At 38.7% G+C, this 24930-nt stretch overlaps 2 protein-coding genes across 2 annotated transcripts in view; one reads left to right on the plus strand and one right to left on the minus strand.

Moving 5' to 3' along the window:
* Window positions 1-817: 817 nt before the first annotated feature.
* Window positions 818-1849, plus strand: fabp7a (fatty acid binding protein 7, brain, a). Its single transcript, XM_076296099.1, has 4 exons — window positions 818-915; window positions 1032-1204; window positions 1430-1531; window positions 1657-1849. The coding sequence occupies exons 1-4, from the start codon at window positions 846-848 to the stop codon at window positions 1705-1707; spliced, it is 396 nt and encodes a 131-aa protein (XP_076152214.1). The 5' UTR covers window positions 818-845; the 3' UTR covers window positions 1708-1849.
* Window positions 1850-6058: 4209 nt separating this feature from the next.
* Window positions 6059-24930, minus strand: part of LOC143133598 (uncharacterized) — a 50226-nt gene continuing 31354 nt past the window's right edge. The window contains exons 17-49 of the mRNA XM_076293347.1: window positions 22262-22303; window positions 21935-21976; window positions 20880-20918; window positions 20743-20784; window positions 20569-20610; window positions 20414-20455; window positions 19358-19396; window positions 19218-19259; window positions 19044-19085; window positions 18889-18930; window positions 18692-18730; window positions 18452-18493; window positions 18229-18270; window positions 18056-18097; window positions 17873-17917; window positions 17682-17720; window positions 17421-17462; window positions 17198-17239; window positions 17029-17070; window positions 16865-16906; window positions 16645-16686; window positions 15702-15749; window positions 15021-15068; window positions 14828-14869; window positions 14662-14709; window positions 14120-14155; window positions 13399-13440; window positions 13241-13288; window positions 11005-11052; window positions 10837-10875; window positions 10691-10738; window positions 10542-10580; window positions 6059-10424 (exon numbers count right to left, since the gene is read on the minus strand). Of these exons, the coding sequence (XP_076149462.1) occupies window positions 10339-10424; window positions 10542-10580; window positions 10691-10738; window positions 10837-10875; window positions 11005-11052; window positions 13241-13288; window positions 13399-13440; window positions 14120-14155; window positions 14662-14709; window positions 14828-14869; window positions 15021-15068; window positions 15702-15749; window positions 16645-16686; window positions 16865-16906; window positions 17029-17070; window positions 17198-17239; window positions 17421-17462; window positions 17682-17720; window positions 17873-17917; window positions 18056-18097; window positions 18229-18270; window positions 18452-18493; window positions 18692-18730; window positions 18889-18930; window positions 19044-19085; window positions 19218-19259; window positions 19358-19396; window positions 20414-20455; window positions 20569-20610; window positions 20743-20784; window positions 20880-20918; window positions 21935-21976; window positions 22262-22303 (1445 nt within the window). The 3' untranslated portion in view covers window positions 6059-10338. The remainder of the gene's footprint in view (window positions 10425-10541; window positions 10581-10690; window positions 10739-10836; window positions 10876-11004; window positions 11053-13240; window positions 13289-13398; window positions 13441-14119; window positions 14156-14661; window positions 14710-14827; window positions 14870-15020; window positions 15069-15701; window positions 15750-16644; window positions 16687-16864; window positions 16907-17028; window positions 17071-17197; window positions 17240-17420; window positions 17463-17681; window positions 17721-17872; window positions 17918-18055; window positions 18098-18228; window positions 18271-18451; window positions 18494-18691; window positions 18731-18888; window positions 18931-19043; window positions 19086-19217; window positions 19260-19357; window positions 19397-20413; window positions 20456-20568; window positions 20611-20742; window positions 20785-20879; window positions 20919-21934; window positions 21977-22261; window positions 22304-24930) is intronic.

Raw genomic sequence — 24930 nt, forward strand, 5'->3', positions numbered from 1 at the left:
GCCCAGAATGAGGTGATTTTTTTTCTGAATTGTACTCCCACACAATAGTGTCCCTCACAAAGCTTTCCTAGGCTCGAGGTGCCGTTAGCTGTGGCATAAGCTGTTAGTGTTTACAATTGTGTGAGGAAAAACAAAATGACACTTCTAAATACTTAAAAGTAATATGCCTAAATGTAATGAGTATAATAACAGTGGCAACTCATGTGTAGCAGTAGCACTCATGTAGGTAGGCCTATTTGAAGTGATGCTACTGGACCCCTGCGCTCTGTTGCTAATGCTTAGGCGTGCCAAACCAAGAGCAACACCTGTTGTTAGTGCATACACTTTATAATACGGTATTCAGCTTTGCTGAGTATACAGTTATTTTAATCTTAAACTACTGAGTGATAAACCCCAAATAATCTTAGAGCATGTAAGTCTATTTTATCTTGATTATACCACAAATCCTTTCAACATTGTTCTTAACAGAATCTATACATTGCTGAAAATGTTGCAACCTCAGCTCAAACAACAGCTGCGCGTGCGTGCGTGTGTACATGTGTGTGTGTGTGTGCGTGTGCGTGTGTGTGTGGAAGGGAGGGAGATAGTTTAAAGGGATTAAACATGTTAAATTACTGATGTACAGTACCACGTTCTCGCCATCTTTATGGACCAATCACAATTTCACGCACGGTCTCATATCGTCCAATCAGGATGCCCAAACGCCGTCTCCGTCTGACCCCGTCTCTTTGACAGTATTAATTAGATTGGACTCTGCGGCTCAACACTGACTGAAGCACACACCACGCGTTCTTGCCTTATCCGTTCATTGTCGTCCGTCCTGTGAGTAAAACTGAACTGTCGTCATGGATGCATTTTGTGCCACCTGGAAGCTGATTGACAGCCAGAACTTTGATGAGTACATGAAAGCACTGGGTAAGTAACCTTAGCTCTAGAAAGAACACCCAAAAGAAAATCACTTCGTAAAATTTGAGAATTCTGGAGACTTAATCTCATTCATACATCGTTGATTTATCATTTCGCTGCAACAGGTGTTCCCTTCGCTACGAGACAAGTTGGCAATGTAACCAAGCCGACCGTAGTCATCAGTCAGGAAGGGGACAAATTTATGGTGAAAACCCTCAGCACTTTCAAGAATACAGAGATTTCATTTAAACTTGGGGAAGAGTTTGAAGAGACCACTGCTGACGACAGAAAAGTAAAGGTTGGTATTTAACATGACTAAAGGCTTCAGACATCAGTTATGAAAATATGGATTGAAATGTGCATTATTGATGAAAGTGAACAGACACTGCACATTAAATCCAGTAAATTACTGTACACTGAAGTTGAAAATGCAGATGTCCCCATACAGCCTATTAATACATGCAACTTATAGTATTATTTGTGTAACTTTGTGAGAGCATAATGACCTCCAATTATATCGCAGGCTGTGATTAGTATGGATGGAAACAAACTGCTGCATGTCCAGAAATGGGATGGCAAGGAGAGCACATTTGTCCGGGAGATCAAGGACGGGAAAATGATCATGGTGAGCGCTCATAATCAATCGTTGGCCGTGGTGATGAGTTGGATGCAGTTTTGCAGGGAAGTGCCAAATCCTCATAATATTCGCACGATAATTATGGCTCAGTAACTTCCATTTCTTATTTACAGCATTTGACCTTTGAGGGTGTGGAGGCTGTTCGCACATACGAGAAGGCATAAAGTCCATCAGAATCTGAGAAACGGCCACTGCTGTGATGTCCTGCTGACTGAGTAGCCTATTTGGGTTTTCATACTCTTTCCTTTGCAGAATGCAGATGCATCGGGAAGTCCTGCATCTTTTTTTTTTTTTAATCAAATGACAATGTTGATGAGTGTTTTGTGAATTGCATCTTTTTATAAGGAATTGTCCAGAAATGGTCCATGAGTTATTTTTAATAATTGAAAACGGCATATCAATTCATATTTGTATTGTCTAAAAATAAACAAGCCTTCTGATCACTCAGTTGTTCGTTTTTAATTACTCTCAACTCTAAACTGCATGCATGCAAACAGTAGGCCTACTGTAGCCTATTTAAGCCTCTGATGAACTCTACTACTCATAAATAACAATAGTCTATTTCTCAGCCACAAAGGTGCCCATATTGCAGTTTCATATTTCAAAAATGAAACTTTTTTTTGCTATACCATGGATCACATGTTACCCTTTAAACCAGCAACCTTTGATATGTTTTTTCAATACACAGGGCTTTTTTCAAACAATGTTGCTGCACAGGTTCCTACGGAGGGGTCATTGCAAAATATCTTTTGGTGAACATCCAGAAAATGTGCGCTCATTTTATTATATTGTGCGCCCATTTGTACCTTTTCATACATTTTCTGTCTCTAACTTTAATAATAAAGGAGTTCTACACACAGGATTGAACCTTTTCTATCTATCTATCTATCTATCTATCTATCTATCTATCTATCTATTGTATCTATCTATCTATCTATCTATCTACTGTATCTATCTATCTGTCGGTCTGTCTGTACACTTTTTTCTAAATTCCTGCGCGTTAAGGCGTGGCTTCTTAGTTGAAGAATTGTGGGTAACCTTGATTTCCCGCAATTCTCCAGCTAGTAGGCTAGGCCTACCAAATAATATTGATGAATTAACGCCAACGCTGAACAGTAGGCCATGGGTCTCTAGATGGCCCAAACTAAAAACATAGTCGCTAAATGATGGTGGTAAAGTAAAATGTTTATAAATATATAAAGTCATCTATGAACCTGATGTGATGAAAGCCTCCCCCCCCCCCCCTCATTTGGATACAGTGCAACTTTGACACGCGACATGATTTGAGGCTTCATCTGCTCAAGTGAAGAGGTAGCCTATAACACGCCAGTTAACTCTTCTCTTTTTTTTTACTGCAACCCGTAGGCTACGATAAAGTAGACCTGTGCAGTCTTAACATTATCCATTCTTCTTTTCACTTCTCCACCACAAGTATTTTAAAGACGGAAAGTAGCCTAGCCTAGTAGGCCTAATGACTTTCCGATTTTACAGGGCAGAGAGAGTGGACCGGAGATGCAGTCAGAGATAAGACCAGGTAGGACTCGATGATTGGATGGCCAATGGCCAATATTCAGCAATGGGTGATGGTGTGATGAGTGCTTGAATTGAGTTTCCATTAAAATAAACTCACCAGACAGCTACAAATGCAACATGTTCATGGGGTTTTGATAGGAGTTTTGTGAGCCTCACAAACTGACCAACTGAAAGATCTGAAAAAGGCACAGGCTTGCCACTGTTCACTGGCTCTTCATTGGACAGCTGTGGGCACAATCTGCCCTTGTTTCTCTTTGAAGAAACACTGATGAAGGAGAATGACCTAGAGTAACCTCGGCGACGTCCACCTGCCGCTGGTGTGAGGCTGCCGTCATCGGTCACTCCACGATAATCTCTTAATCCAGTGTGTCTTTACATAGGGACAACATTCGATAGAATCAACCAACCACACTTGGGCAATACATGTAGCATATTTGAAGCAAACAAATGATAGAAATAATTCATATCACAATATTAAGTGGAAAAATTAGGATTAGTAAAGTCTTTGTGCATCTGTGGACTGTCTGTAGCAGTATTTTACTGAATAGGCCTATTAAAATCTCGAAATAGCATTGCATTGTATCAATACAGCATACAGAATATTAAAATATTTTTATGAAAAAAATAAGTGTGTTGTAAAACGAAAATACATACTCTAGGCCTACATGCAAAAACGATTCTGAACTGATTTCTGGCTGAAGGCTGCGGATTCAGTTGCCATTGGGTATCTTCTGCTAAACAGCAGACTGCTAATGAATGGATTCCTTCTATCACAAAGGCACAGGAATTGGAGTGGAAAAAAATGCCCTATTGTGTTCTATCTTTAATGCACACACTGCTTCTGATGCACGGTTATGTCAAAGCTCTGAAACTGCACAAGGGTGACGCAACACAATTCCATTTTGCCCAAAATGATGAAAGCTAGCTTACGTTATGTTATAGCATTTTATCAAAGCTTATGCAGTGTTGGAAAGATATGTGTTGTAGAGATATGTGTCTATATCTATGTAAATATAATATCTATTCAAATTAACTCAGTTGAGTGGGCTGCATGCCACAGTGTGAATTTATTGTTGTGGACTCTTTCACCTGCAGAGCTTAATGAACGATGTGATGTGACGTCATGTCATGTATACACATGCATAGGCCTACCCCTCTCCTGGGAACACCTGTCTGCAGGTGCCTAATGACTAGAATGTGCGTCAGTTAGTGTCCGCGGCCACCAGGAGATGCCGTTCCCTCCCAGCACTAATCCTCATTAAGAACGGGACTCTGGCAGATCAGCTGATCTTTAGCTTATTGGTGCCTTCTCTGTCAAAGACTAGTGAATCTCTATGGTGATGCCCAGACCCCGTATAGACTGAGTGAATCTCTATGGTGATGCCCAGACTCCGTATAGACTGGGTGAATCTCTATGGTGATGCCCAGACTCCGTATAGACTGAGGCCCTGCCCACACTAACCCAGGTAAATCTAGAAACACATAAGTAATTATCCGTTTAGCCCTTCCATCCACATTAAAATGGCGAATTCCGACACTGAAGAAGATGCTTTTCAAAAACGATCGCTGAGGTGGATAAATGTGAAAACTCCAGGTTCACATTGTAGTGTGTACAGGGTATTAGAGTCAATGTGCTTCTGTGTGCTTTGACAGCATTCTTAACTTCAGGACGGAAGTATATGCTGTAGTGTCCTACTTGTCCTGTTGTCCTAGTGATTACTTCATGGTGCAAGTGTTAGCCCTGTATTACATTACTTGAGAATTTCCTGTGCATGTTGATTTGCTTGTCCCCAGAAGTAGTTTAATCCAAAATAAGCTTGGGAGTGCAAATTGAATCACACAGAATGCGCACACGAGTCTAGCTCCATTCTGATAGAAAACCGAGTCATTATGCAGTGGGCAGTGTCCAATGGCGTGCTTTCTTTGGGTACTGAATGGAAAGAGAGGGTGCCCACGTCCAGAGTTTGTGGGAAAGGCAGAACGAGGGTAGGCAACTCTCTCTGTCTCATGCCACTTTGGCAGCGGGTGAGAATGCCTGCATGTTTGACCCCTTTGGCTTTATATTGGAACTGGGGTTCAGGTCTAGCTATAACCTGATTGCACCTCTTGTCTTAGCAGACTCTGTGTAACCTGATTGTTTTGTTTTTTTTGTTTTGTGAGAAAAATAAATATGCGAGTCCAAGCGCTTTGAGGTTTGCGGGTGACATCACTGTCACATGGTGCCAAGTGTTCTGAAAGAGTGTGTGCCTGTTAGAACACAAAAGGGGATGATTGGAACCTCTCCAGCCCTGCGGTGGGAACAACAGACAGCCCATGGAGCGGCAACAGAATGAAGCAGAGTCAGGCTCACACAAAGCAGAGTTCCGGGGCATGGGACTTCATTATGGCTAGCGTGATTCAGGGAAAGACAGCATTGTGACCGTGATGACCGCTACATTCAAATTCCAGGGAGGAGTGGTCTCTGCAAGTGGCCTCTCTGCTAACTATTCAATTCAGTTCGATTCAAAGCACTTTATTTGTCCCTGAGTGGCAATTTGCACAGTCTTGTATTAGTATAAATACTCTTAATAGAGATATTAGTATAAATAGTCTTTTTTTTGTATTGGTAAATATAAATACAATTTGCAATAATATAATGTGGTTGAAATTTTGTTTGCTGTAATGCAGGAAAACATTTTTCCCCCAAACGAAAAGTCTCTGAAATAAATATGTTTGCAAAACGTAAATATTTAAAGATAAAGATAGCCTTAAGTATAATGGAAAAAAGGTTAAAGATTACAAAATTAAAATACAGCATGCTATAAAATTAAAATAGTGTCATATAGCTACAGTCTGTCCTGCTGTAAACAGTTTGGCCAACACCTGTGTGAGGTGCTGCCACCTAGTGGCTTAATAAATGTACACACACACACTGTACGGTAGAGGCAAATGCTGATGAATTATCATCAACATTCCTGAGACAAGAGACACATACAAAACAAGTCATTTTCACTACAGAGACATTTATTAGACATATCTGACAGATTTCTACATAGCCATAACTCTACTAATGAGTTAAATCAACAAATTACTCAGTATTAAATATGATGTGAAGTTCTGATTCTTGCTTTTCAAAGGGGGAGTCAAATACATGAGTTTACAGGAAGTGGGGAGGCAGCTGGCCCCATTGCAACAGGGCCAAGCTGGCATATACATGTAAAGTGTAATAATTACAACGATTGAAACCCGATTGAATTTGAATTTAGACAGTATGGCACTTGTAGGACAATTATTGAAGTGACCATAAGCCTTACCACAAATCTTGTACTGGCTATTGCAACATGCAGGCTACATGCACTGTCTATCACACCAGTATAAATCAATCTTTATGTGTAAGGAGATCTTGCTAAATGATCTTCCGAAATGTGAAGATCTGAAGGAGGGATGTACAATAATCATCCTTATTGTAAGTGCTCTGTGCTAAGACATACTTTTGCAATCGGAGTATACTGAATTTGTATGCAACATACAGTACAATGCCGAAACATTTTGACTAAGCTAAATGCCCAAGGAAAAACTATGGGCACCAATGGTACAGTATCCCAGTGGATCTAAATATTATAATATTATATCTTATTATAATACGGCAAATATTTCACACAAAAGGATACAAGAATCAGGATCATTAAAATGCTGAACACTAATCCCTGGATTATTCTCTGTAAGTCGCTGCAAACAGTAATTATACAAATTACTCCAGTTTAAACACACCTGATTCTAGTAATACTTTAACTCAGTTGGCTAGCATGTTTAAAAGCACAAAATTATCACACCATGCAGTTGGTTAGGCTACTTGTTCAAATACTCCAAGTAGCCTGCCATGATCATTTCAAATCGTTCATCAGTAGTGTGTCTAAACTGGCACAAAAGCCATACAATAAGTAAGCAGCACGGTTGTTGAAAAACATGCTCCTACAGTATGTATAATCAGACTTTCCATGACAACATAAGATACATTTTCTCATTTTCTCATTTTCAACATCATACATTTCAGACATAGTACGAGACCATTCAGTTGACCACTGGTCAGAAAGTTAGCACAACATTCAGTATAGCGCTATCGTCATGCTTATCCTTCAAGTGTCTGCATGACATAATGTCTCGACAGAGTGATCTTGGCCTTATGGGTTTCCTGTCCCCACTTAGTCTTAAAAATACATCAAAAACACTAAACATTATTGTAATCACAACCATAATGTTTTCACTCTAATAATTTGATATTCACAAAATGTGTAAATGACCGTTATAACAATAAACAAGATAGTGTAGTCTAACATCAGACCATTTTTTTCTCTGTATTTCATCCAGTACTGTGAGTAAATACTTTGTTGAGGCAATGTAAACATATCTGTCTGAATGTTTTCTCATACAGTTGTGTAAACAAAATCTGTAAAGAATAACATTGAGGGCTACAACAAGGGCATTATCATGGCATCAACGGTTTGGTGTCGCTTATGCACAGATATTCACAGTATGGACATCCAGCTCTCTAGCACTCTTTGTTTCACTCGCATTGATTTATGAGTTCAAAATGCATTTTGCATGTTGATGTCCTCTGTATGTTTGAGTGATCAAAGACATGTAAGTTAATTTCACGCCAGGGGAATACTCAGATACACATAGACTGTGATGGTATGTCCTGTACGCCCACCATGTCACAGCCCTCAAAATGCTATCCTGAATCTGTTGAAAACCACAAACCGTTAGCATTACCGTGTCATATTTTGCTAGCAGCCATGTTTGTTTTTGCCTTTGTTTGTGGACGCACAGCATAGGTCCGATATGAGCTGGGTCAGGATGACACATTCGCTCTGGACATGAGCAGTCATGACCAGGCAAACAACGTTTAATGATTATGTCCTTATAAGAATGAATACAAAAACAGAAATTAATTTAAAAAGAAAAAAAGATTAAAAAAAATATATAGTCAAATTGACCTGGCCAGTGATTTGCACTATCATAAGTGGCTGTCTCAATGTAGGCTAATACACTCACTGTATGGTCCCTGTCATTTGTTACCTTGTATGCCTACATGCCCTCTAAAATCTCACAATACTGTGTTGTTATTGGGTGGGCAACTACCAAAAGCAAATAACTGCATCATCAGTATGCTGTAACAGTGTATTGTCTAAATCAGTGGTTCCCAAATAGGCCTCTACCGACAACAGAGAATCGGCTCCATTCTGGTTCATGGTCCAGATGTTGAATTATTCAGAGCATTTCGACCAAAAATAAATCGGTTTGGAACCTAACAAGTTGGGTTAGGGGCTGGAACTGAAAAGTAGTTCATTCATTATTTCTTTTCATTGTCAAAGGGTGACCTGCCATGAGAAGTTTGGGAGCCACTGGTTTACGCTACAGTGCGGCACAGGGACACAGGAAGAGTGAGCGGAGTTCGCATTTCATGCTCTAATTCTATAAAGCGCTATTGTGCTCACAATGTGACCTCATTTAATTGTCACCTCATTTGCGTTGTAGAATAGAGTAAAACAGAAAGAATGAAAATAACTAAATACTTCTTAGATTTGATGGATTAAATTAATTATGACTTTTGTTCTCATTGAAAAACAAAAACAAACAAACAAAAAAAGCAAAAAAGAATATAGGATATATATATCTATGTTAGGCTCATTGGTTATCTCCATAATTAGGCCATTGAGACCTAACATTACTTGAATTGAAAGTATTTTCTTGTTGGCTAATAAAATCTCAACATTAGCAAAATCATCAAATCTAGCTTTGAGATCTGTCCTTGGAAAAAGGCAAAATAGTATATTCTGAACAGGACTCCTTATAAGATATTATAAAAATAAAAAGTATAATATATAAAATATTGATATCATAATTAAGTATTTCTATTTATTTCTTACATATGCAACTTTACAATTAAAAATGTGTTTTAATGTGTTTAAAAATGTGTTTTAATGAGTTTATATTAGTTCTAGATGACATTTGGTCTGTGGGTTTGAAAAAAAGACTTTACTCCCCCAGACCTGGTTTCTACCACATGATGCGCATTCCTAGAGCTTTTTCACAAGAAATATATCAGTCCTATCTGTTAAATATCAGATTTCTTAAATTGTTGCATCAGTTTGAAATTTGAAAAAAAAAATATGAATCATGAAACAGGAAGTTTGTGCAGCTTAACCAACAAGGTCAGAAATATGGCCTTGATATTATTATGTGATGAAATGTGTTGTTTTGCTGCCTCCTTATTTTCAAAGGCTCAAGATACTAGACTCAAAAAAAACATTGCTTGTGTTTACAAAAAAGGAAAAACAATGACCTCAGAAACGTGTGAATTTGTTAAATATAACTTCAAGTCGATTGAAACTTTGTGAGGACAAAAGAAAGGAAATAAAAAAAAACAATATCAAAAAAAGAAAACCTCATTCTGACAGCTAATATAATGGAATGCTTTGAATCAGCACCCTATCAAAATGAGGAGCATGTCGACAGTTATCCTATCGTTAGATGTTGAAATAAGACTTCTTAATCTGTGTAGACACAGACATACTGTTATATATATACACCCACAAAGGGGTGGTCAGGTAGTAATAATATGGTGGTCGATAGACACCTACGGTAACTCTTTCGCAGTCATAGCGTCACCCTCTCCTGGTCTGAGCAGGAATGAGCAGAGTATGAAGGAGCCCTGGAACATGCAGCTTTGCTCTTTTGCTGCTCGTTCAGGTCCCTCAACTTCAATGTTTCCAACTTTTGTTAGTGTTTTCAAAATTGCTTAAACATTTTATGACTAAATGTTGCACAGCACAAAAACTAATATAGCTACATGTGCAGACTTACGTTGAAACTATTTAGCCATTGTCAAGACACATGTCATGATTCAAGTAAGACATGGCTAAGGCTTTTATTTAAACATTAAGGACATCCTTACCTCTACTGTAACAACTAAACAAACGCTTTTCTAATATACTAAAACAAATAATGTTTAAGATCTTTACAACACTAAGGAAAAAGATGGTCTCTCCTGCTTCCATGGTCTGTTAAAAGCATACTGAGGCGTACAAACAAAACTGTTACCACCATTTGTCATTAGCAGTTTTGCTGAAGGACACCAGCCGTCGTGTTAGACGTGTCGAACCAGCGGTTACTATCACACAGCCCAGTGCAGCGATAAAGGTAATCATGTGACTTGACGCTCCACCAAGCTACTTCCACAAGTCATGAGATCTCCGTGGTCATCCGTGGATGGGGTAGTCTCACAATTGCGGTGGCGAGAAAGGGAAGAACGGGTAGTGCGTGTCGTCTTCGTCCACAAAGAAGCACTGGAAGTAAGGGATGTCGTCTGGATTTGGACAAACACCAGAGAAAAGTGTCAGACACATATGGACCCAGTTTCAGCCTGGCCTAAGCTGCACATAGGGAAAACAAATGATTGATATATCTCTCCACACATGCTTACCCTCCTCCTCCACTCCAAGGCCGTCTAGTGTGGCTGGTTCTAGGGATAATCGCACATTGTTATTTAATAATCAATCATAAAGTAAATAATTATTTATGCAAATGAAACCACAACATTGATTTACATAGGAAGACAAAAACAAATCTCACCTTCCTTTGTAAGTGCTGGTGCAACAGCTTGTACTGGTGCCTCGGGCTCTGTTGCGCAACATCAAGCCCATGTTAGCATTTATAACTGAAAATAGGTCTGGTATTACTTCATTCATTGAAGACATAACAAATACAGCATGAGAGACCTTTCTTTGTGGGTTTAGCCTTCTTTGGAATCTCCACTTCTGAAACACAGAGGAAAGTACAGTAAAGTGACACAACTGTCAGAATTCAGATCAGATTGACCAAAATGATATTACTGTAGTACTGTATGTGTCATTGAACATATTGTTATTCGTATACAGTAAATATACCTTTAACCACTGGTATATGTTTTGGTTTTTCTTTCAGCACCACTGGTTCTATGTGAGGAGACAGAGTTTTGTCAAAGAAACTCACACACTAAGTAAGTTTGTAGCATACAGTAATTTCCTGTGTATTAGCCACATTGTGTATAAGCCGCAGGACAGTGTTTTATGCAAGTTAAAAAAACAAAACCATATTAATACCATATTAACTGCCCCCTCATAGCTGAAGAAATTTAGCAAAATCAATGTATAAGCCGCGGCTAATAGTTGGGAAATGACGGTATGTGGGATGGCTATAATAGGATGTGATACAGTTTAAGTTAGGCCTATATTCCAAAGCATATGATTTTCTTAAATGTAAATGTCATTTTTTAACAATAGCATTCCTTTTATTTTATTAAGTATTAACAGCCATCTATTTAAGAAATGCTGATTTTTTACAAAATAGAGTGTTTAGTATGCTAGTTCCAGTATCCTGTGTTTATGAGTCCTTTGGATTTTGAGGCATGTAGTCTGTATGTACAAGTTTAGCCTGGATTTAAATTCAAGCTCGTGCAGTTGATTAACATTCATTAAAACTCTGTCACTAGGACATGTTTTGTTCCAAAACATAAGCAATTCAACACAAAATCTTCTCTCTCTCACACTCACTCACTCACTTAGTCACTCACTCACTCACTCACTAACTCACTCACTCACTTAGTCACTCACTCACTCACTTAGTCACTCACTCACTCACTCACTCACACACACACACACACACACACACACACACACACACACACACACATTAGCGTGAGCACAAGATGCCAAGCGCTCTGCCACTGTCAGTCACTTTACCGCTACTGCGAAAGCCACTGGCGATGTCTCTCATTATAAACTAATGTCTGCTTTTGCTGTAAGATGTGACAGAAGGTAAGACAAGAGAGCAGTCACTAGAATGATGCTCCAGATCTTAGCAGCATTGCCTTGAGTGCCTTTACTGAATGTTGTTTACGCAAGCCAATGGCTACACTGCGACACAACAATATGTCAATTTAGCTGAGAAACAACATTTGTTTAGGCATGTCTTGCTACATCTTTAACAAGCACACATTATTGTATTTTTGCAAAATACCTTTTTTGGCTGGTCTAGCTTTCTCCATAATAACTTTGCGTTCTAAGTTAAACAGGAAAAAAGTATATATAGTTGCTATATATAGTTGCTGTGAAAACACATTCAATTCAAAGCTTATTTTGAATAACGTCGCTGGATATCAAGACATTGACATTAACTGAGTACCAAGTGATTTCCAGTCAGTACATATGCCAGCATGTGATACCAGACAAAGGCCTTCAGTAAACATGCATCGTCTGGAAAGAGACATGCTTGGGTGGGTACTTAATGTAGTTGACAAGCAACTGGTTATTTCCACCAGGAGTGATCACCAGTGTATCTTAGGATGCATTAATGTGTTATTGAAATCAAAGATTTTGTACCTCTCTTTGGTGGTGTTGCTTTTGTAATATTTTTCAGAGAATCAAGTTCTATTCGGAAATAAACGAGATACAAATAACTATTTCAGCAACCGAGATAACCGCTCAAAAGCTCAAGTGTCTGATGAGGGAACAAGCGTAAACATTCCATTCTTTTACATGTTTGTATCGAACGATTGATAACTTCTGCAACAGTCGACAGCACTCTTGTGTAGGGATGTAAACATCACTCTTGTGTAGGGATGTAAACATCACTCTTGTGTAGGGATGAAAACAGAACTGGGAAAAAGGATGAGTAATGGATGCACCTAATGTCACCTGTAGTGTCGTCAATATTTATAACCACTTCGTTCTGGCTTAGTCAGCTTTTTATGGGGTAACTGATGGTTTCATCAGTAATTCATTTAGGCTAAGTTAACTAAAGGTATAGACTTGATTCAAACAACAGTTTTACTTTGCCTAATTGCCTTAATGTGGTAGAACTGACATTTTTAGCAGTAATTTATTCAAGTTAAGGAGACATGTTTTCTTAACCTGAAGCTGAGGAGGATATGTTATTTCTAGCCTGGACATGTTTTCTTAAGCTGAAGCTGAGGAGGATATGTTATTTCTAGCCTGGACATGCTTTCTTATCCTGAAGCTGAGGAGGAGATGTTATTTCTAGCCTGCCCCTTTTCCATAGATGAAATGAACTACTACATTGTTTCAAAGAATCCCACTAATATGTAATTAGATAGAAAAGGGGGAAACTCATTTATCTGGTTACCTTTCTTGCTTGGTTCAGGTTTTGCTTTTTCCTTTGGAGCCTCGGGTTCTGTCAAAGGCAGAACATGTCATGTGGATTTTGGCAGTGTTTTCAAACTCTATGTTGCATCCACACATTTCCATGTAGCTGTTAGGAGAAACAGCAGCAGCCTTACTTACCCTTCTTTGCAGGTTTGATTTTCTCCTTTGAAACCTCAGCTTCTACAGGCGAACAGACAACAGACAAAACTAGTATGGTAAAAATATTTGATTGGCAGTAAATAACAGCGGAAGCGACATACTGGGAGTCCTTAAAGTGTTTGAAAGACCTTTTACTCTGGTGTTTTGAGTTTTGAGCATCATTTGAATCACAAGTAATGCAAGTTGTGGTAGTGATCTCTACATTAGGAAAAAAGGGTGGAATGTGCGCACACTTGCGTAAGCTCGAAACGTTACACACTGGTGAACACTTGCGTAAGCTCGAAACGTTACACACGGGTGAACACTTCCGTAAGCTCGAAACGTTACACACTGGTGAACACTTGCGTAAGCTCGAAACGTTACACACGGGTGAACACTTGCGTAAGCTCGAAACGTTACACACGGGTGAACACTTGCGTAAGCTCGAAACGTTACACACGGGTGAAAGTCATTAACAATTCCTGATGGGAGCAAGTGAGCGGACATTCCACCCTTTTGTCCTTTTGATAGCCTACTGTAGCACTTTTTGTCCAGCGCCTGCCTTGGATGTGCGCACCAACAAACTACTTTTCATAGTAATTTCTACATTGCCTGCTGACTTCAGAGATTGGGACATCTCAACACAGTGCTGTAGTTCATGTGCTATGTCACAGTTGACAGATCAGATCCAGTTTAATTAAAGCTGTCTGAATAGACCCACCTTTCCTAGCTGGTTTGGCCTTCTCTTTGGGTGGTTCTGAATCAGATAGAAGATTTAATGAGATGAGGAAATGTAAACCAATTGTTTATAGAAACATCTACTCACAGACACACACACACACACACACACACATGTGCACATACACACACACACACACACACATGTGCACATACACACACAGATACAGATGTACTTGCATACCATACCATACGCACACACGCACACACACACACACACACACACACACACACACCAACACACACACACAGAAGGCATCTACTCTACTCAGCGTCTAGACACGCAGAATGACATGGACCTTCAATGGGTGGTTTGGCCTTCTCTTTTTTGGAGGTACAGGCCCATGGGAGGGAATGACACCGGCTTGGCAGGGCTATAGCATTTATAATACTACCTCATCTCCTTGGTTAGTCAAACCTCACCTACTGCTACTGTGGGGTAACTCGCAGTTATTAGGAGAAAGCACATCACTGATAGATTTAAGAATGAAAAGAAAAAGCTTTGAGATATATCCAAGTTGTTACCTTTTACTGCTGGGGCAGGCTTGACTATCGCCTTTGGAACTTCTTGGTCTATGTTGTATGTCAGATTGCAGATCAGAAATGAGACATTAAAAATGTTAGTTATTTCTTTATTAGTAAATATAATCATTATATCAAATATAGTAATTATAAAGCTAATAGGAGCTACCTTTCTTAGCAGGTTTAGCCTTCTCCTTTGGCAACTCAGGTTCTGAGGTAAAAAAAAAACCAAAACTATTAGCCCTACCTGTCCTGTGATTCATAACTTACTATAAGTACATTACATCTACTATTTTAAGTGAATAAAATCATGTCTCCTTTTCCTTTGCAAAAGCCTTAGGGGAATGTTAAAAATGTGTTACCTTTTGCTGGTGGAGCTGGCTTAGCTCTCACTTTTGGAACCTCAGCTTCTGCATAGTGAAAAACTTGTGAAACTTGTGAAAAGCTGAACATAGTGATTTGCTGATTTGCAGATTTGCTGTTATTGACTACCCAGAACCCAGAGGCAGCCTGTAGCTGTAGCTCTCCCATACGTCACACTCCAGCAAAGATTCAGAAAACACTCTTTTTGTTGTTGTCCAAATGTTGTGGAAAAAGTACATTCAATGTGTGTTTGAGGTAATTTGCCTGGACTAGACTGACTTTTAGATGGGGATATGAGTACTTGAGTATCAGATTGCCATAGTTTTGAAATGGGTGGGTAGCTTAAAGGAATTTTGTCTTAATGTAAAACTATGTAATGAACTAAGGTAATTGTAAGTGAGATATCCTTCTTAGCGCGCTTGGCCTTCTCTTTGGAAGGCTCTGGCTCTGAATCAAACAAGAAATTGGGTAGAAATGGAAAGAAAGCATTTGTGTTTAGATGTGTTCGATGTCCGATACCTTTATCATTGTACCTATTTATCTCACCACAATCTTCACCGATATTTATTGAAGATCATACCTATTTTTACTATTTGTTACTTTTCATTTAATTTCATAATACGATGCCATTCATAGTTTCCCATGTAATAGCATTCATATTTCTGTATGAAGGATGGTACCTTTCTTTCCTGGTGCAGGTTTGGCTTTCTCCTTTGGAATCTCGGGTTCTGCATGGGCCAAGAAAAATAATGCCATTAGTGCTGTTGTATGAACTAAATGATCAGAGACAGTTGCAGGTTTGGGTAGGGATGCCGTGCAATTGAAGACATCTCATGAGTTCCTTCGGCTCCTGAGTTTGCCTGAGATAAGCAAGCAGAAGAGTTAGTTATTAGGCGAGGTCTCTGGCCAGGGTCCTTAAAACACCTTGAAGGGATCGTGCAGGAGTCAGCTGCGGAATCCATCCATACACCCCCCCCCCCCCATTCCATACCCAGGGGATACAGGAAGTGTGAGGGGAGGTGATGGGCTTAGCGTGAGTTAGTGCCACTGGCAACGAGGAGAGCTGAATTGGGAAATGATAGCTTAGGCCGAAAGATCTACCAGGAAGACTTATGATTTATGTCACCAGTTCATTCATCACCACTAGACAATAAGTGGCTCGTGCTCGTCTTTAAAGTGTTGTGTCTGATTCACCTCTCTGCTGCTTTCAGGCCACAAACTCTGACCTACATTGTGCTGTGCATCCTATTCAGGATTAAACTGTCAACTCTATCTCCGTCTACAAAACCTTATTGAGTCTTTCTGGTAGAACTGACAGTAGCAGGACAAATGTGTCCCAAACACACGTTTAGGAGCAGGTAATACAATGGAACACACCTACAGTAGGTTTTAATGCATTTAAAGCTCATATGCAACTGTGCACCTCTTACGATTGGTTTGCCTTTCTCCTTATGAACGTCAGGTTTTGCATTGGACAGAAAATATTGGTTTTTGAAAATGTTAGCAGCAACAGTTTATAAATAGATGAAAAGCTGCGCTGAATAGCATTACTCGTTTCTGAAAATGTTAGCAGCAACGGTTAGTGGCGTTTGCTGTTCTAAGCTCAAGCCACAGCACTGATACCTTTCTTGGCTGGTTTGGCCTTCTCCTTTGGAGGTTCAGGCTCTGAGTGAGACATGAAAAAGAAAGTATTTTTATGGTGATTTTTACTCTAAAAACCCACATGAACGTGTCAATGTCACACTGTGTTTAGTGTTGTCTGTCATTAATTTAGTTTAATAATTTATTAATCTGAAAAGTTAGAAATAGAGTTAGGCTATACGGCCTATCTATTGAAGTGTACCTTTTAAAGCTGGCTTGGCTTTCACCTTTGGAACCTCAGGTTCTGCGTTGGGCAAAACATAATTGATGATTATGCCCTAATTTAAATGGCGGGCAAAGTACAAAGTCTCTCAACAAGCAACGTTGTCATGCTTGAACTACAGCTATTATGAGGCATGTGTGCACCTTTTACGACTAGTTTGACCTTCTCCTTTGGAACCTCAGGTTCTGCATGGGACAAGAATAATTTAGATTAACCACTAAACTGAAGACATTAGTGTTATATTGGTGTACTGTAATTGGCAGTTAGAGGCAGCTTTTATTTTTAAACCTAATTATCTGTCAGTACTGATACCTTTCTTGGCTGGTTTGGCCTTCTCCTTTGGAGGTTCAGACTCTGAGTGAGACATGAAAAACAGAGTTTCCTGATGTTCTAGAGTAATGTTTTTTGTAAAAATGTTAACAAAGATATACATCTTTTTGTGTCCTACATGGTTTAAGTGCAATTGTCTGTATAATAACAAACTGATTTAATAGATAATATGAGCTTTTGTCATATTATGATCTGGTAGAGATACCTTTCGGAGCTGGTTTGGCCTTCTCCTTGGAAGGTTGAGGCTCTGAAGAAGGTATGAAAAAGAGTGTTTCTCCCATATTCAACGGTACTGAGAACTGTGTTGAAACTTTTATGAAAACCTTGTCACAATTGCTACACTGATTTTAGTGTTGTTCATCATCAGATTTTAGAGAAGTTGTCTGTATAATCATAAAATGATTTTAAGGTTAACTATTCCTATGGCAGGCAAGTTAGGCTTTATGGTCATTCCATTGAAGTGTACCTTTTAAAGGCTTAGTTTCCTCCTTTGGAACCTCAGGTTCTGATAAAAATGAATGACACTAATACTGTTATTTCTGAGATAATCAGGGACTGTGGGGGTGTTTGGTTAGGGGTGTGATACAAATTAAGGCATTAGAACATGTAGCGCATAAGCATTTAAAGCACATCAAGAATGAATGCATGAATATGCACCTTTTACGACTGGTTTAGCTTTCTCCTCAGGAACTTCAGGTTCTGCTTTAGACAAAAGATAACTTAGGTTAAATGCTAAACTGAAGAGAGTTTGTGTTATATTGAAAAATATTAGCAGAGGCAGTTAGTGGTGGCTCATTAAAATTTGCTGGTCTGAACTTAATTATCTGCAAACACCGATACCTTTCTTGGCTGGTTTGGCTTTCTCCTTTGGAGGTTCAGGTTCTGCATTGGACAAGGGTAATTGAGGTTAACCACTACACTTAAGACATTAGTGTTATATTGGTGTTGTTGACAGTTAGAGGTGGCTTATAAAATGTGTGGTTTTAAACGTTATTATCTGCCAGTACCAATACCTTTCTTAGCTGGTTTGGCCTTCTCCTTTGGAGGTTCAGGCTCTGAGTGAGACATGAAAAACAGAGTTTTCCGATGCTCTACTACTATATTTTACTATGTAGAACTGTTTTTAAAAGATACACGACTTTTAGTATTCTAAGTGGCTTTAATTGATTTGGATAAGATGAAACTGATTTGTGATAATAATTTGCTGCTGAAAACATAAGTATATAGTAGAGATACCTTTCTGGGCTGGTTTGGCCTTCTCCTTGGGAGGTTCTGGCTCTGAAGAAGGTATGAAAAATAGTGTTTCTCTCTTGTTCAGCTCCAATGAGAGCTGTTAAACCCGGTTTCAATGCTATACTGATTTTAGTGTTTATCATGATTTTAGAGTAATTGTCTGAACAATCAGAAATGGATTTAAAGGGTCACTATTCTTGTGGCAGACAAGTTAGGCTTTATGGCCATTCTATTGAAATGTACCTTTTAATGGCTTTGGTTTCTCCTTTGGAACCTCAGGTTCTGCATTGGGCATAATTGATAAAAAACAATAAATAAAGAGACTGACTGTTATTTATGAAATATCTTCACAGAGGCAGTGAGGGTGTTGGTTAGGGGTGTATTCCAAATGAAGGCATTAGATAAGATAAAGCAGTGATGTGTGAAGTATGTAAGTGCACCTTTTACGACTGGTTTGGCTTTCTTCTTTGGAACCTCAGGTTCTGCATTAGACAAAAGATCATTTAGGTTAAATGCTAAACTGAAGAGGGTTTGTGTTATATTGAAAAATATTAATAGAGGCAGCTAGAGGTGGCTCATAAAGTATCTTCTATACCTTTCTTGGCTGGTTTGGCTTTCTCCTTTGAAACCTCCGGTTCTGCATTGGACAAGGGTAATTGAGGTTAACCGCTAGACTGAAGACACTGTGTCATATTGGTGTTGTTGGCAGTTAGAGTTGGCTCATAATATTAGCTGTTTTAAGCGTAATTATCTCTTTCAGTACTAATACCTTTCTGGGCTGGTTTGGCCTTCTCCTTTGGAGGTTCAAGTTCTAAAGAAGGTATAAAAAAGAATGTTTCCCACAGGTTCAACAGTAGTGAAAACTGTTAGAACTTCTTTAGAACCATGGACCATTCTATTGAAGTTTACCTTTTAATGGCTTGGCTTTCTCCTTTGGAACCTCAGGTTCTGCATCAGGTTAAACATAATTGATAAAAAAAATATATGAGACTGACCGTTATTTATGAAATATATTCACAGGGACAGTGCGGTGTGTGGTTAAGGGTGCATTGCAAATGAAGGCATTAGATAAGATAAGCAGCTATGGTGTAAAGCCTGTATATGTGCACCTCAACTGAAATGCTTAGCTGAATAGCATTGATGTTACATGGAAAAATATTAGCATCATCAGTTGGCTGATGAAGTTATCTGTAGCCTGCTCAAGCATCTGCAAGCAGATATACCTTTCTTAGCTGGTTTGGCTTTCTCCTTTGGAGGTTCAGACTCTGAGTGAGACATGAAAAACAGAGTTTTCCGATGTTCTAGAGTAATGTTTTTTTATGTCTGTATAAGAACAAACTTATATTTAATAGATAATATTTGCTTTGGTCAACTGAAGCATCTGGTAGGTAACCTTTAGCTTGTTTGGCCTTCTCTTTTGGAGGTTCAGGCTCTGAAGAAAATGTGAAAAAGCGTATAATTGTTGAAGGTTCGAGAGTAGTGAATTTTTACTGTGTTAAATTGTTTTCAAAGATTAACTGATGAACTTCAAAAATGTTTTGTTATACTGTTGGTCTCTGAACAATAACAAATTGATTGCAATTGAATGCATATAATTCCATTGGAAAAGGTGGCAAAGCGAAGCCAGCAGAACTGTCACATAGCAGAGCTTTTTAAAACAAAGCATAAATGTAAACACCTTTAATGACTGGTTTGGCTTTCTCCTTTGGAACCTCAGGTTCTGCATTGCACAAAATATGATTTAGATGACAAGCTAAAGTGAAAAACATTAGTGTTATTTCTGAAAATGTTAGCAGTACCTTTAATGACTGGTTTGGCTTTCTCCTTTGGAACCTCAGGTTCTGCTTTTCACAAAAGATACTTTAGAAAACTACAGCAAAGACCAGCAGTTAGCAGTTAGATGTGGCTGTTAGAGGTGGCTGATAAAGGCTGTCGTTATAAGCTCAGCCATCTGCTAGTATGTACCTTTAGTGACTGGTTTGGTTTTCTCCTTTGGAACCTCAGGTTCTGCATTAGACAAAAGATCATTTAGGTTAAATGCTAAACTGAAGAGGGTTTGTGTTATATTGAAAAATATTAATAGAGGCAGCTAGAGGTGGCTCATAAAGTATCTTCTATACCTTTCTTGGCTGGTTTGGCTTTCTCCTTTGAAACCTCTGGTTCTGCATTGGACAAGGGTAATTGAGGTTAACCGCTAGACTGGAGACACTGTGTCATATTGGTGTTGTTGGCAGTTAGAGTTGGCTCATAATATTAGCTGTTTTAAGCGTAATTATCTCTTTCAATACTAATACCTTTCTGGGCTGGTTTGGCCTTCTCCTTTGGAGGTTCAGGTTCTAAAGAAGGTATAAAAAAGAATGTTTCCCACAGGTTCAACAGTAGTGAAAACTGTTAGAACTTTAGAACCATGGACCATTCTATTGAAGTGTACCTTTTAATGGCTTGGCTTTCTCCTTTGGAACCTCTGGTTCTGCATCGGATTAAACATAATTGATAAAAAAATATATGAGACTGACAGTTATTTATGAAATATATTCACAGGGACAGTGCGGTGTGTGGTTAAGGGTGCATTGCAAATGAAGGCATTAGATAATATAAGCAGCTATGGTGTAAAGCCTGTATATGTGCACCTCAACTGAAATGCTTAACTGAATAGCATTGATGTTACATGGAAAAATATTAGCATCATCAGTTGGCTGATGAAGTTTTCTGTAGCCTACTCAAGCATCTGCAAGCAGATATACCTTTCTTAGCTGGTTTGGCTTTCTCCTTTGGAGGTTCAGACTCTGAGTGAGACATGAAAAACAGAGTTTTCCGATGTTCTAGAGTAATGTTTTTTTATGTCTGTATAAGAACAAACTTATATTTAATAGATAATATTTGCTTTGGTCAAGTGAAGCATCTGGTAGGTAACCTTTAGCTTGTTTGGCCTTCTCTTTTGGAGGTTCAGGCTCTGAAGAAAATGTGAAAAAGCGTATAATTGTTGAAGGTTCGAAAGTAGTGAATTTTTACAGTGTTAAATTGTTTTCAAAGATTAACTGATGAACTTCAAAAATGTTTTGTTATACTGTTGGTCTCTGAACAATAACAAATTGATTGCAATTGAATGCATATAATTCCATTGGAAAAGGTGGCAAAGCGAAGCCAGCAGAACTGTCACATAGCAGAGCTTTTTAAAACAAAGCATAAATGTAAACACCTTTAATGACTGGTTTGGCTTTCTCCTTTGGAACTTCAGGTTCTGCATTGCACAAAATATGATTTAGATGACAAGCTAAAGTGAAAAACATTAGTGTTATTTCTGAAAATGTTAGCAGTACCTTTAATGACTGGTTTGGCTTTCTCCTTTGGAACCTCAGGTTCTGCTTTTCACAAAAGATACTTTAGAAAACTACAGCAAAGACCAGCAGTTAGCAGTTAGATGTGGCTGTTAGAGGTGGCTGATAAAGGCTGTCGTTATAAGCTCAGCCATCTGCTAGTATGTACCTTTAGTGACTGGTTTGGTTTTCTCCTTTGGAACCTCAGGTTCTGCATTAGACAAGATCATTTAGGTTAAATGCTAAACTGAAGAGGGTTTGTGTTATATTGAAAAATATTAATAGAGGCAGCTAGAGGTGGCTCATAAAGTATCTTCTATACCTTTCTTGGCTGGTTTGGCTTTCTCCTTTGAAACCTCCGGTTCTGCATTGGACAAGGGTAATTGAGGTTAACCGCTAGACTGAAGACACTGTGTCATATTGGTGTTGTGGGCAGTTAGAGTTGGCTCATAATATTAGCTGTTTTAAGCGTAATTATCTCTTTCAATACTAATACCTTTCTGGGCTGGTTTGGCCTTCTCCTTTGGAGGTTCAGGTTCTAAAGAAGGTATAAAAAAGAATGTTTCCCACAGGTTCAACAGTAGTGAAAACTGTTAGAACTTCTTTAGAACCATGGACCATTCTATTGAAGTGTACCTTTTAATGGCTTGGCTTTCTCCTTGGGAACCTCTGGTTCTGCATCGGATTAAACATAATTGATAAAAAAATATATGAGACTGACAGTTATTTATGAAATATATTCACAGGGACAGTGCGGTGTGTGGTTAAGGGTGCATTGCAAATGAAGGCATTAGATAAGATAAGCAGCTATGGTGTAAAGCCTGTATATGTGCACCTCAACTGAAATGCTTAACTGAATAGCATTGATGTTACATGGAAAAATATTAGCATCATCAGTTGGCTGATGAAGTTTTCTGTAGCCTGCTCAAGCATCTGCAAGCAGATATACCTTTCTTAGCTGGTTTGGCTTTCTCCTTTGGAGGTTCAGACTCTGAGTGAGACATGAAAAACAGAGTTTTCCGATGTTCTAGAGTAATGTTTTTTTATGTCTGTATAAGAACAAACTTATATTTAATAGATAATATTTGCTTTGGTCAACTGAAGCATCTGGTAGGTAACCTTTAGCTTGTTTGGCCTTCTCTTTTGGAGGTTCAGGCTCTGAAGAAAATGTGAAAAAGCGTATAATTGTTGAAGGTTCGAGAGTAGTGAATTTTTACTGTGTTAAATTGTTTTCAAAGATTAACTGATGAACTTCAAAAATGTTTTGTTATACTGTTGGTCTCTGAACAATAACAAATTGATTGCAATTGAATGCATATAATTCCACTGGAAAAGGTGGCAAAGCGAAGCCAGCAGAACTGTCACATAGCAGAGCTTTTTAAAACAAAGCATAAATGTAAACACCTTTAATGACTGGTTTGGCTTTCTCCTTTGGAACCTTAGGTTCTGCATTGCACAAAATATGATTTAGATGACAAGCTAAAGTGAAAAACATTAGTGTTATTTCTGAAAATGTTAGCAGTACCTTTAATGACTGGTTTGGCTTTCTCCTTTGGAACCTCAGGTTCTGCTTTTCACAAAAGATACTTTAGAAAACTACAGCAAAGACAGCAGCAGTTAGCAGTTAGATGTGGCTGTTAGAGGTGGCTGATAAAGGCTGTCGTTATAAGCTCAGACATCTGCTAGTATGTACCTTTAGTGACTGGTTTGGTTTTCTCCTTTGGAACCTCAGGCTCTGCTTTAAAAAAGATAATTTAGGTGAAAGACTATTAGATGTGGTGGATAAAGGTTGTTGTTATGAACTCAGGCATCTGCTAGTAGGGATACCTTTCTTAGCTGGTTTGGCCTTCTCTTCCGGAGGTTCAGGCTCTGAATGTGACATGAAAGTGATGTTAGTTAGGGATGCAATACAACAAAGACAATAGAGAAGGTAGGACAGTAAAGAAGATATGCATGTTTGTACACTTTTGATGCACTTTTGGAAAGCATCAGTTTTGTATTTGAAATGAGCAGTGGCAGTTAGCATTGGCTCATAAAACATGCTGTTACAAAATCAATCATCTGCTAGCCACAGATACCTTTTGTAGCTGGTTTGGCCTTCTCTTTTGGAGGTTCAGGTTCTGAATGAGACATGAAAAAGTATTTTTGAGTTTTGAGTTTTTTTTAGTACTATTTTGATATTTGAGTAATAATTTGAGTGATATTTAGTAAGAACAAACTGTACTGTTAATGTTTGGTCTACATTTATATACAGTAATACCCTATTGATAACCCATGATTGCTATGGAAGAAGTCAAGTAATTTGAAACCAAAATTTACTAAATATAAATGACCCTAAATTTGGAAATTAAAGAGTACCTCACATAATGACAATGTGAAATTGTAAACACAACTAATTATGACCGCCGCTAGCGAAGCTTTTTTTTTTTTTTTTTCCCGTCATCTACTTCCTGAAATTTTGGTCAACGATACCCGGGGCACCGAAACACCGGGGCACATGAAATTTTGTGGGTATGTAGTCCCACTAGACTTTTACGGAAAAATTTCGTTTGGTCCCCGGGGGCCACTCCCCCTCCGCGCTGGGCCCCCCGAAACCCAAAAAATGCAGTTTTTCCTAAATAACTACCTGAACCGTGGCACTGAGGATGAAGACATTTTTATGGTATGTTGGTCTCAAGGGCCCACATCAACCTAGCCCATAATCACTCATTTGTGATTTGCACCCCCCCCGGTAAAAAATGAAAATGCAATATCATTCTGCTTTAATCGCCCCTCTCTTCAGTAAAGACGTTCAGAACTGCACCAAATTGTATGTGTATGATTAACCTGACATTCTCTGGGGGTATGCCAAGTTTCGTAGAATTTCATCCATGGGGGGGTTATGTGTACATTTAGTGACTGTACACTCATTGGCCTGTAGATGGTGGTGCACACATATACACATGCACACACACACACAGGCACCCACATACTATCGGTATTAGAACGGCCGATACATAATTACAAATTCAGTAGGATTAAAAGAAAGCCAAAATAAATATTCATCATCATCATCATGGCTGCATTTCCAGTATTGGCGATAAGTAGTCGTTTGTCCACTAGATGGCGTATCGTTGCAGTGAGACGTAATTTTGTTGGAAGTTAATCTAAAGTGGGTTGGAAAGA

Source organism: Alosa pseudoharengus, unplaced genomic scaffold (assembly GCF_046254945.1).
Source record: "Alosa pseudoharengus isolate Yale_2024_CS ecotype anadromous, Long Island Sound unplaced genomic scaffold, YU_APseudo_1.1 YU_APseudo_1.1_scf_2, whole genome shotgun sequence".
Lineage (NCBI taxonomy): Eukaryota > Metazoa > Chordata > Actinopteri > Clupeiformes > Clupeidae > Alosa > Alosa pseudoharengus.

Excerpts from the sequence above, each read along its gene's own strand:
- fabp7a (XM_076296099.1), top strand. The coding sequence starts at position 846 with ATGGATGCATTTTGTGCCACCTGGAAGCTGATTGACAGCCAGAACTTT. Across the intron at positions 1,205-1,429 it reads CTGACGACAGAAAAGTAAAG|GCTGTGATTAGTATGGATGG; the intron begins GTTGGTATTTAA and ends ATTATATCGCAG. Across the intron at positions 1,532-1,656 it reads AGGACGGGAAAATGATCATG|CATTTGACCTTTGAGGGTGT; the intron begins GTGAGCGCTCAT and ends TCTTATTTACAG.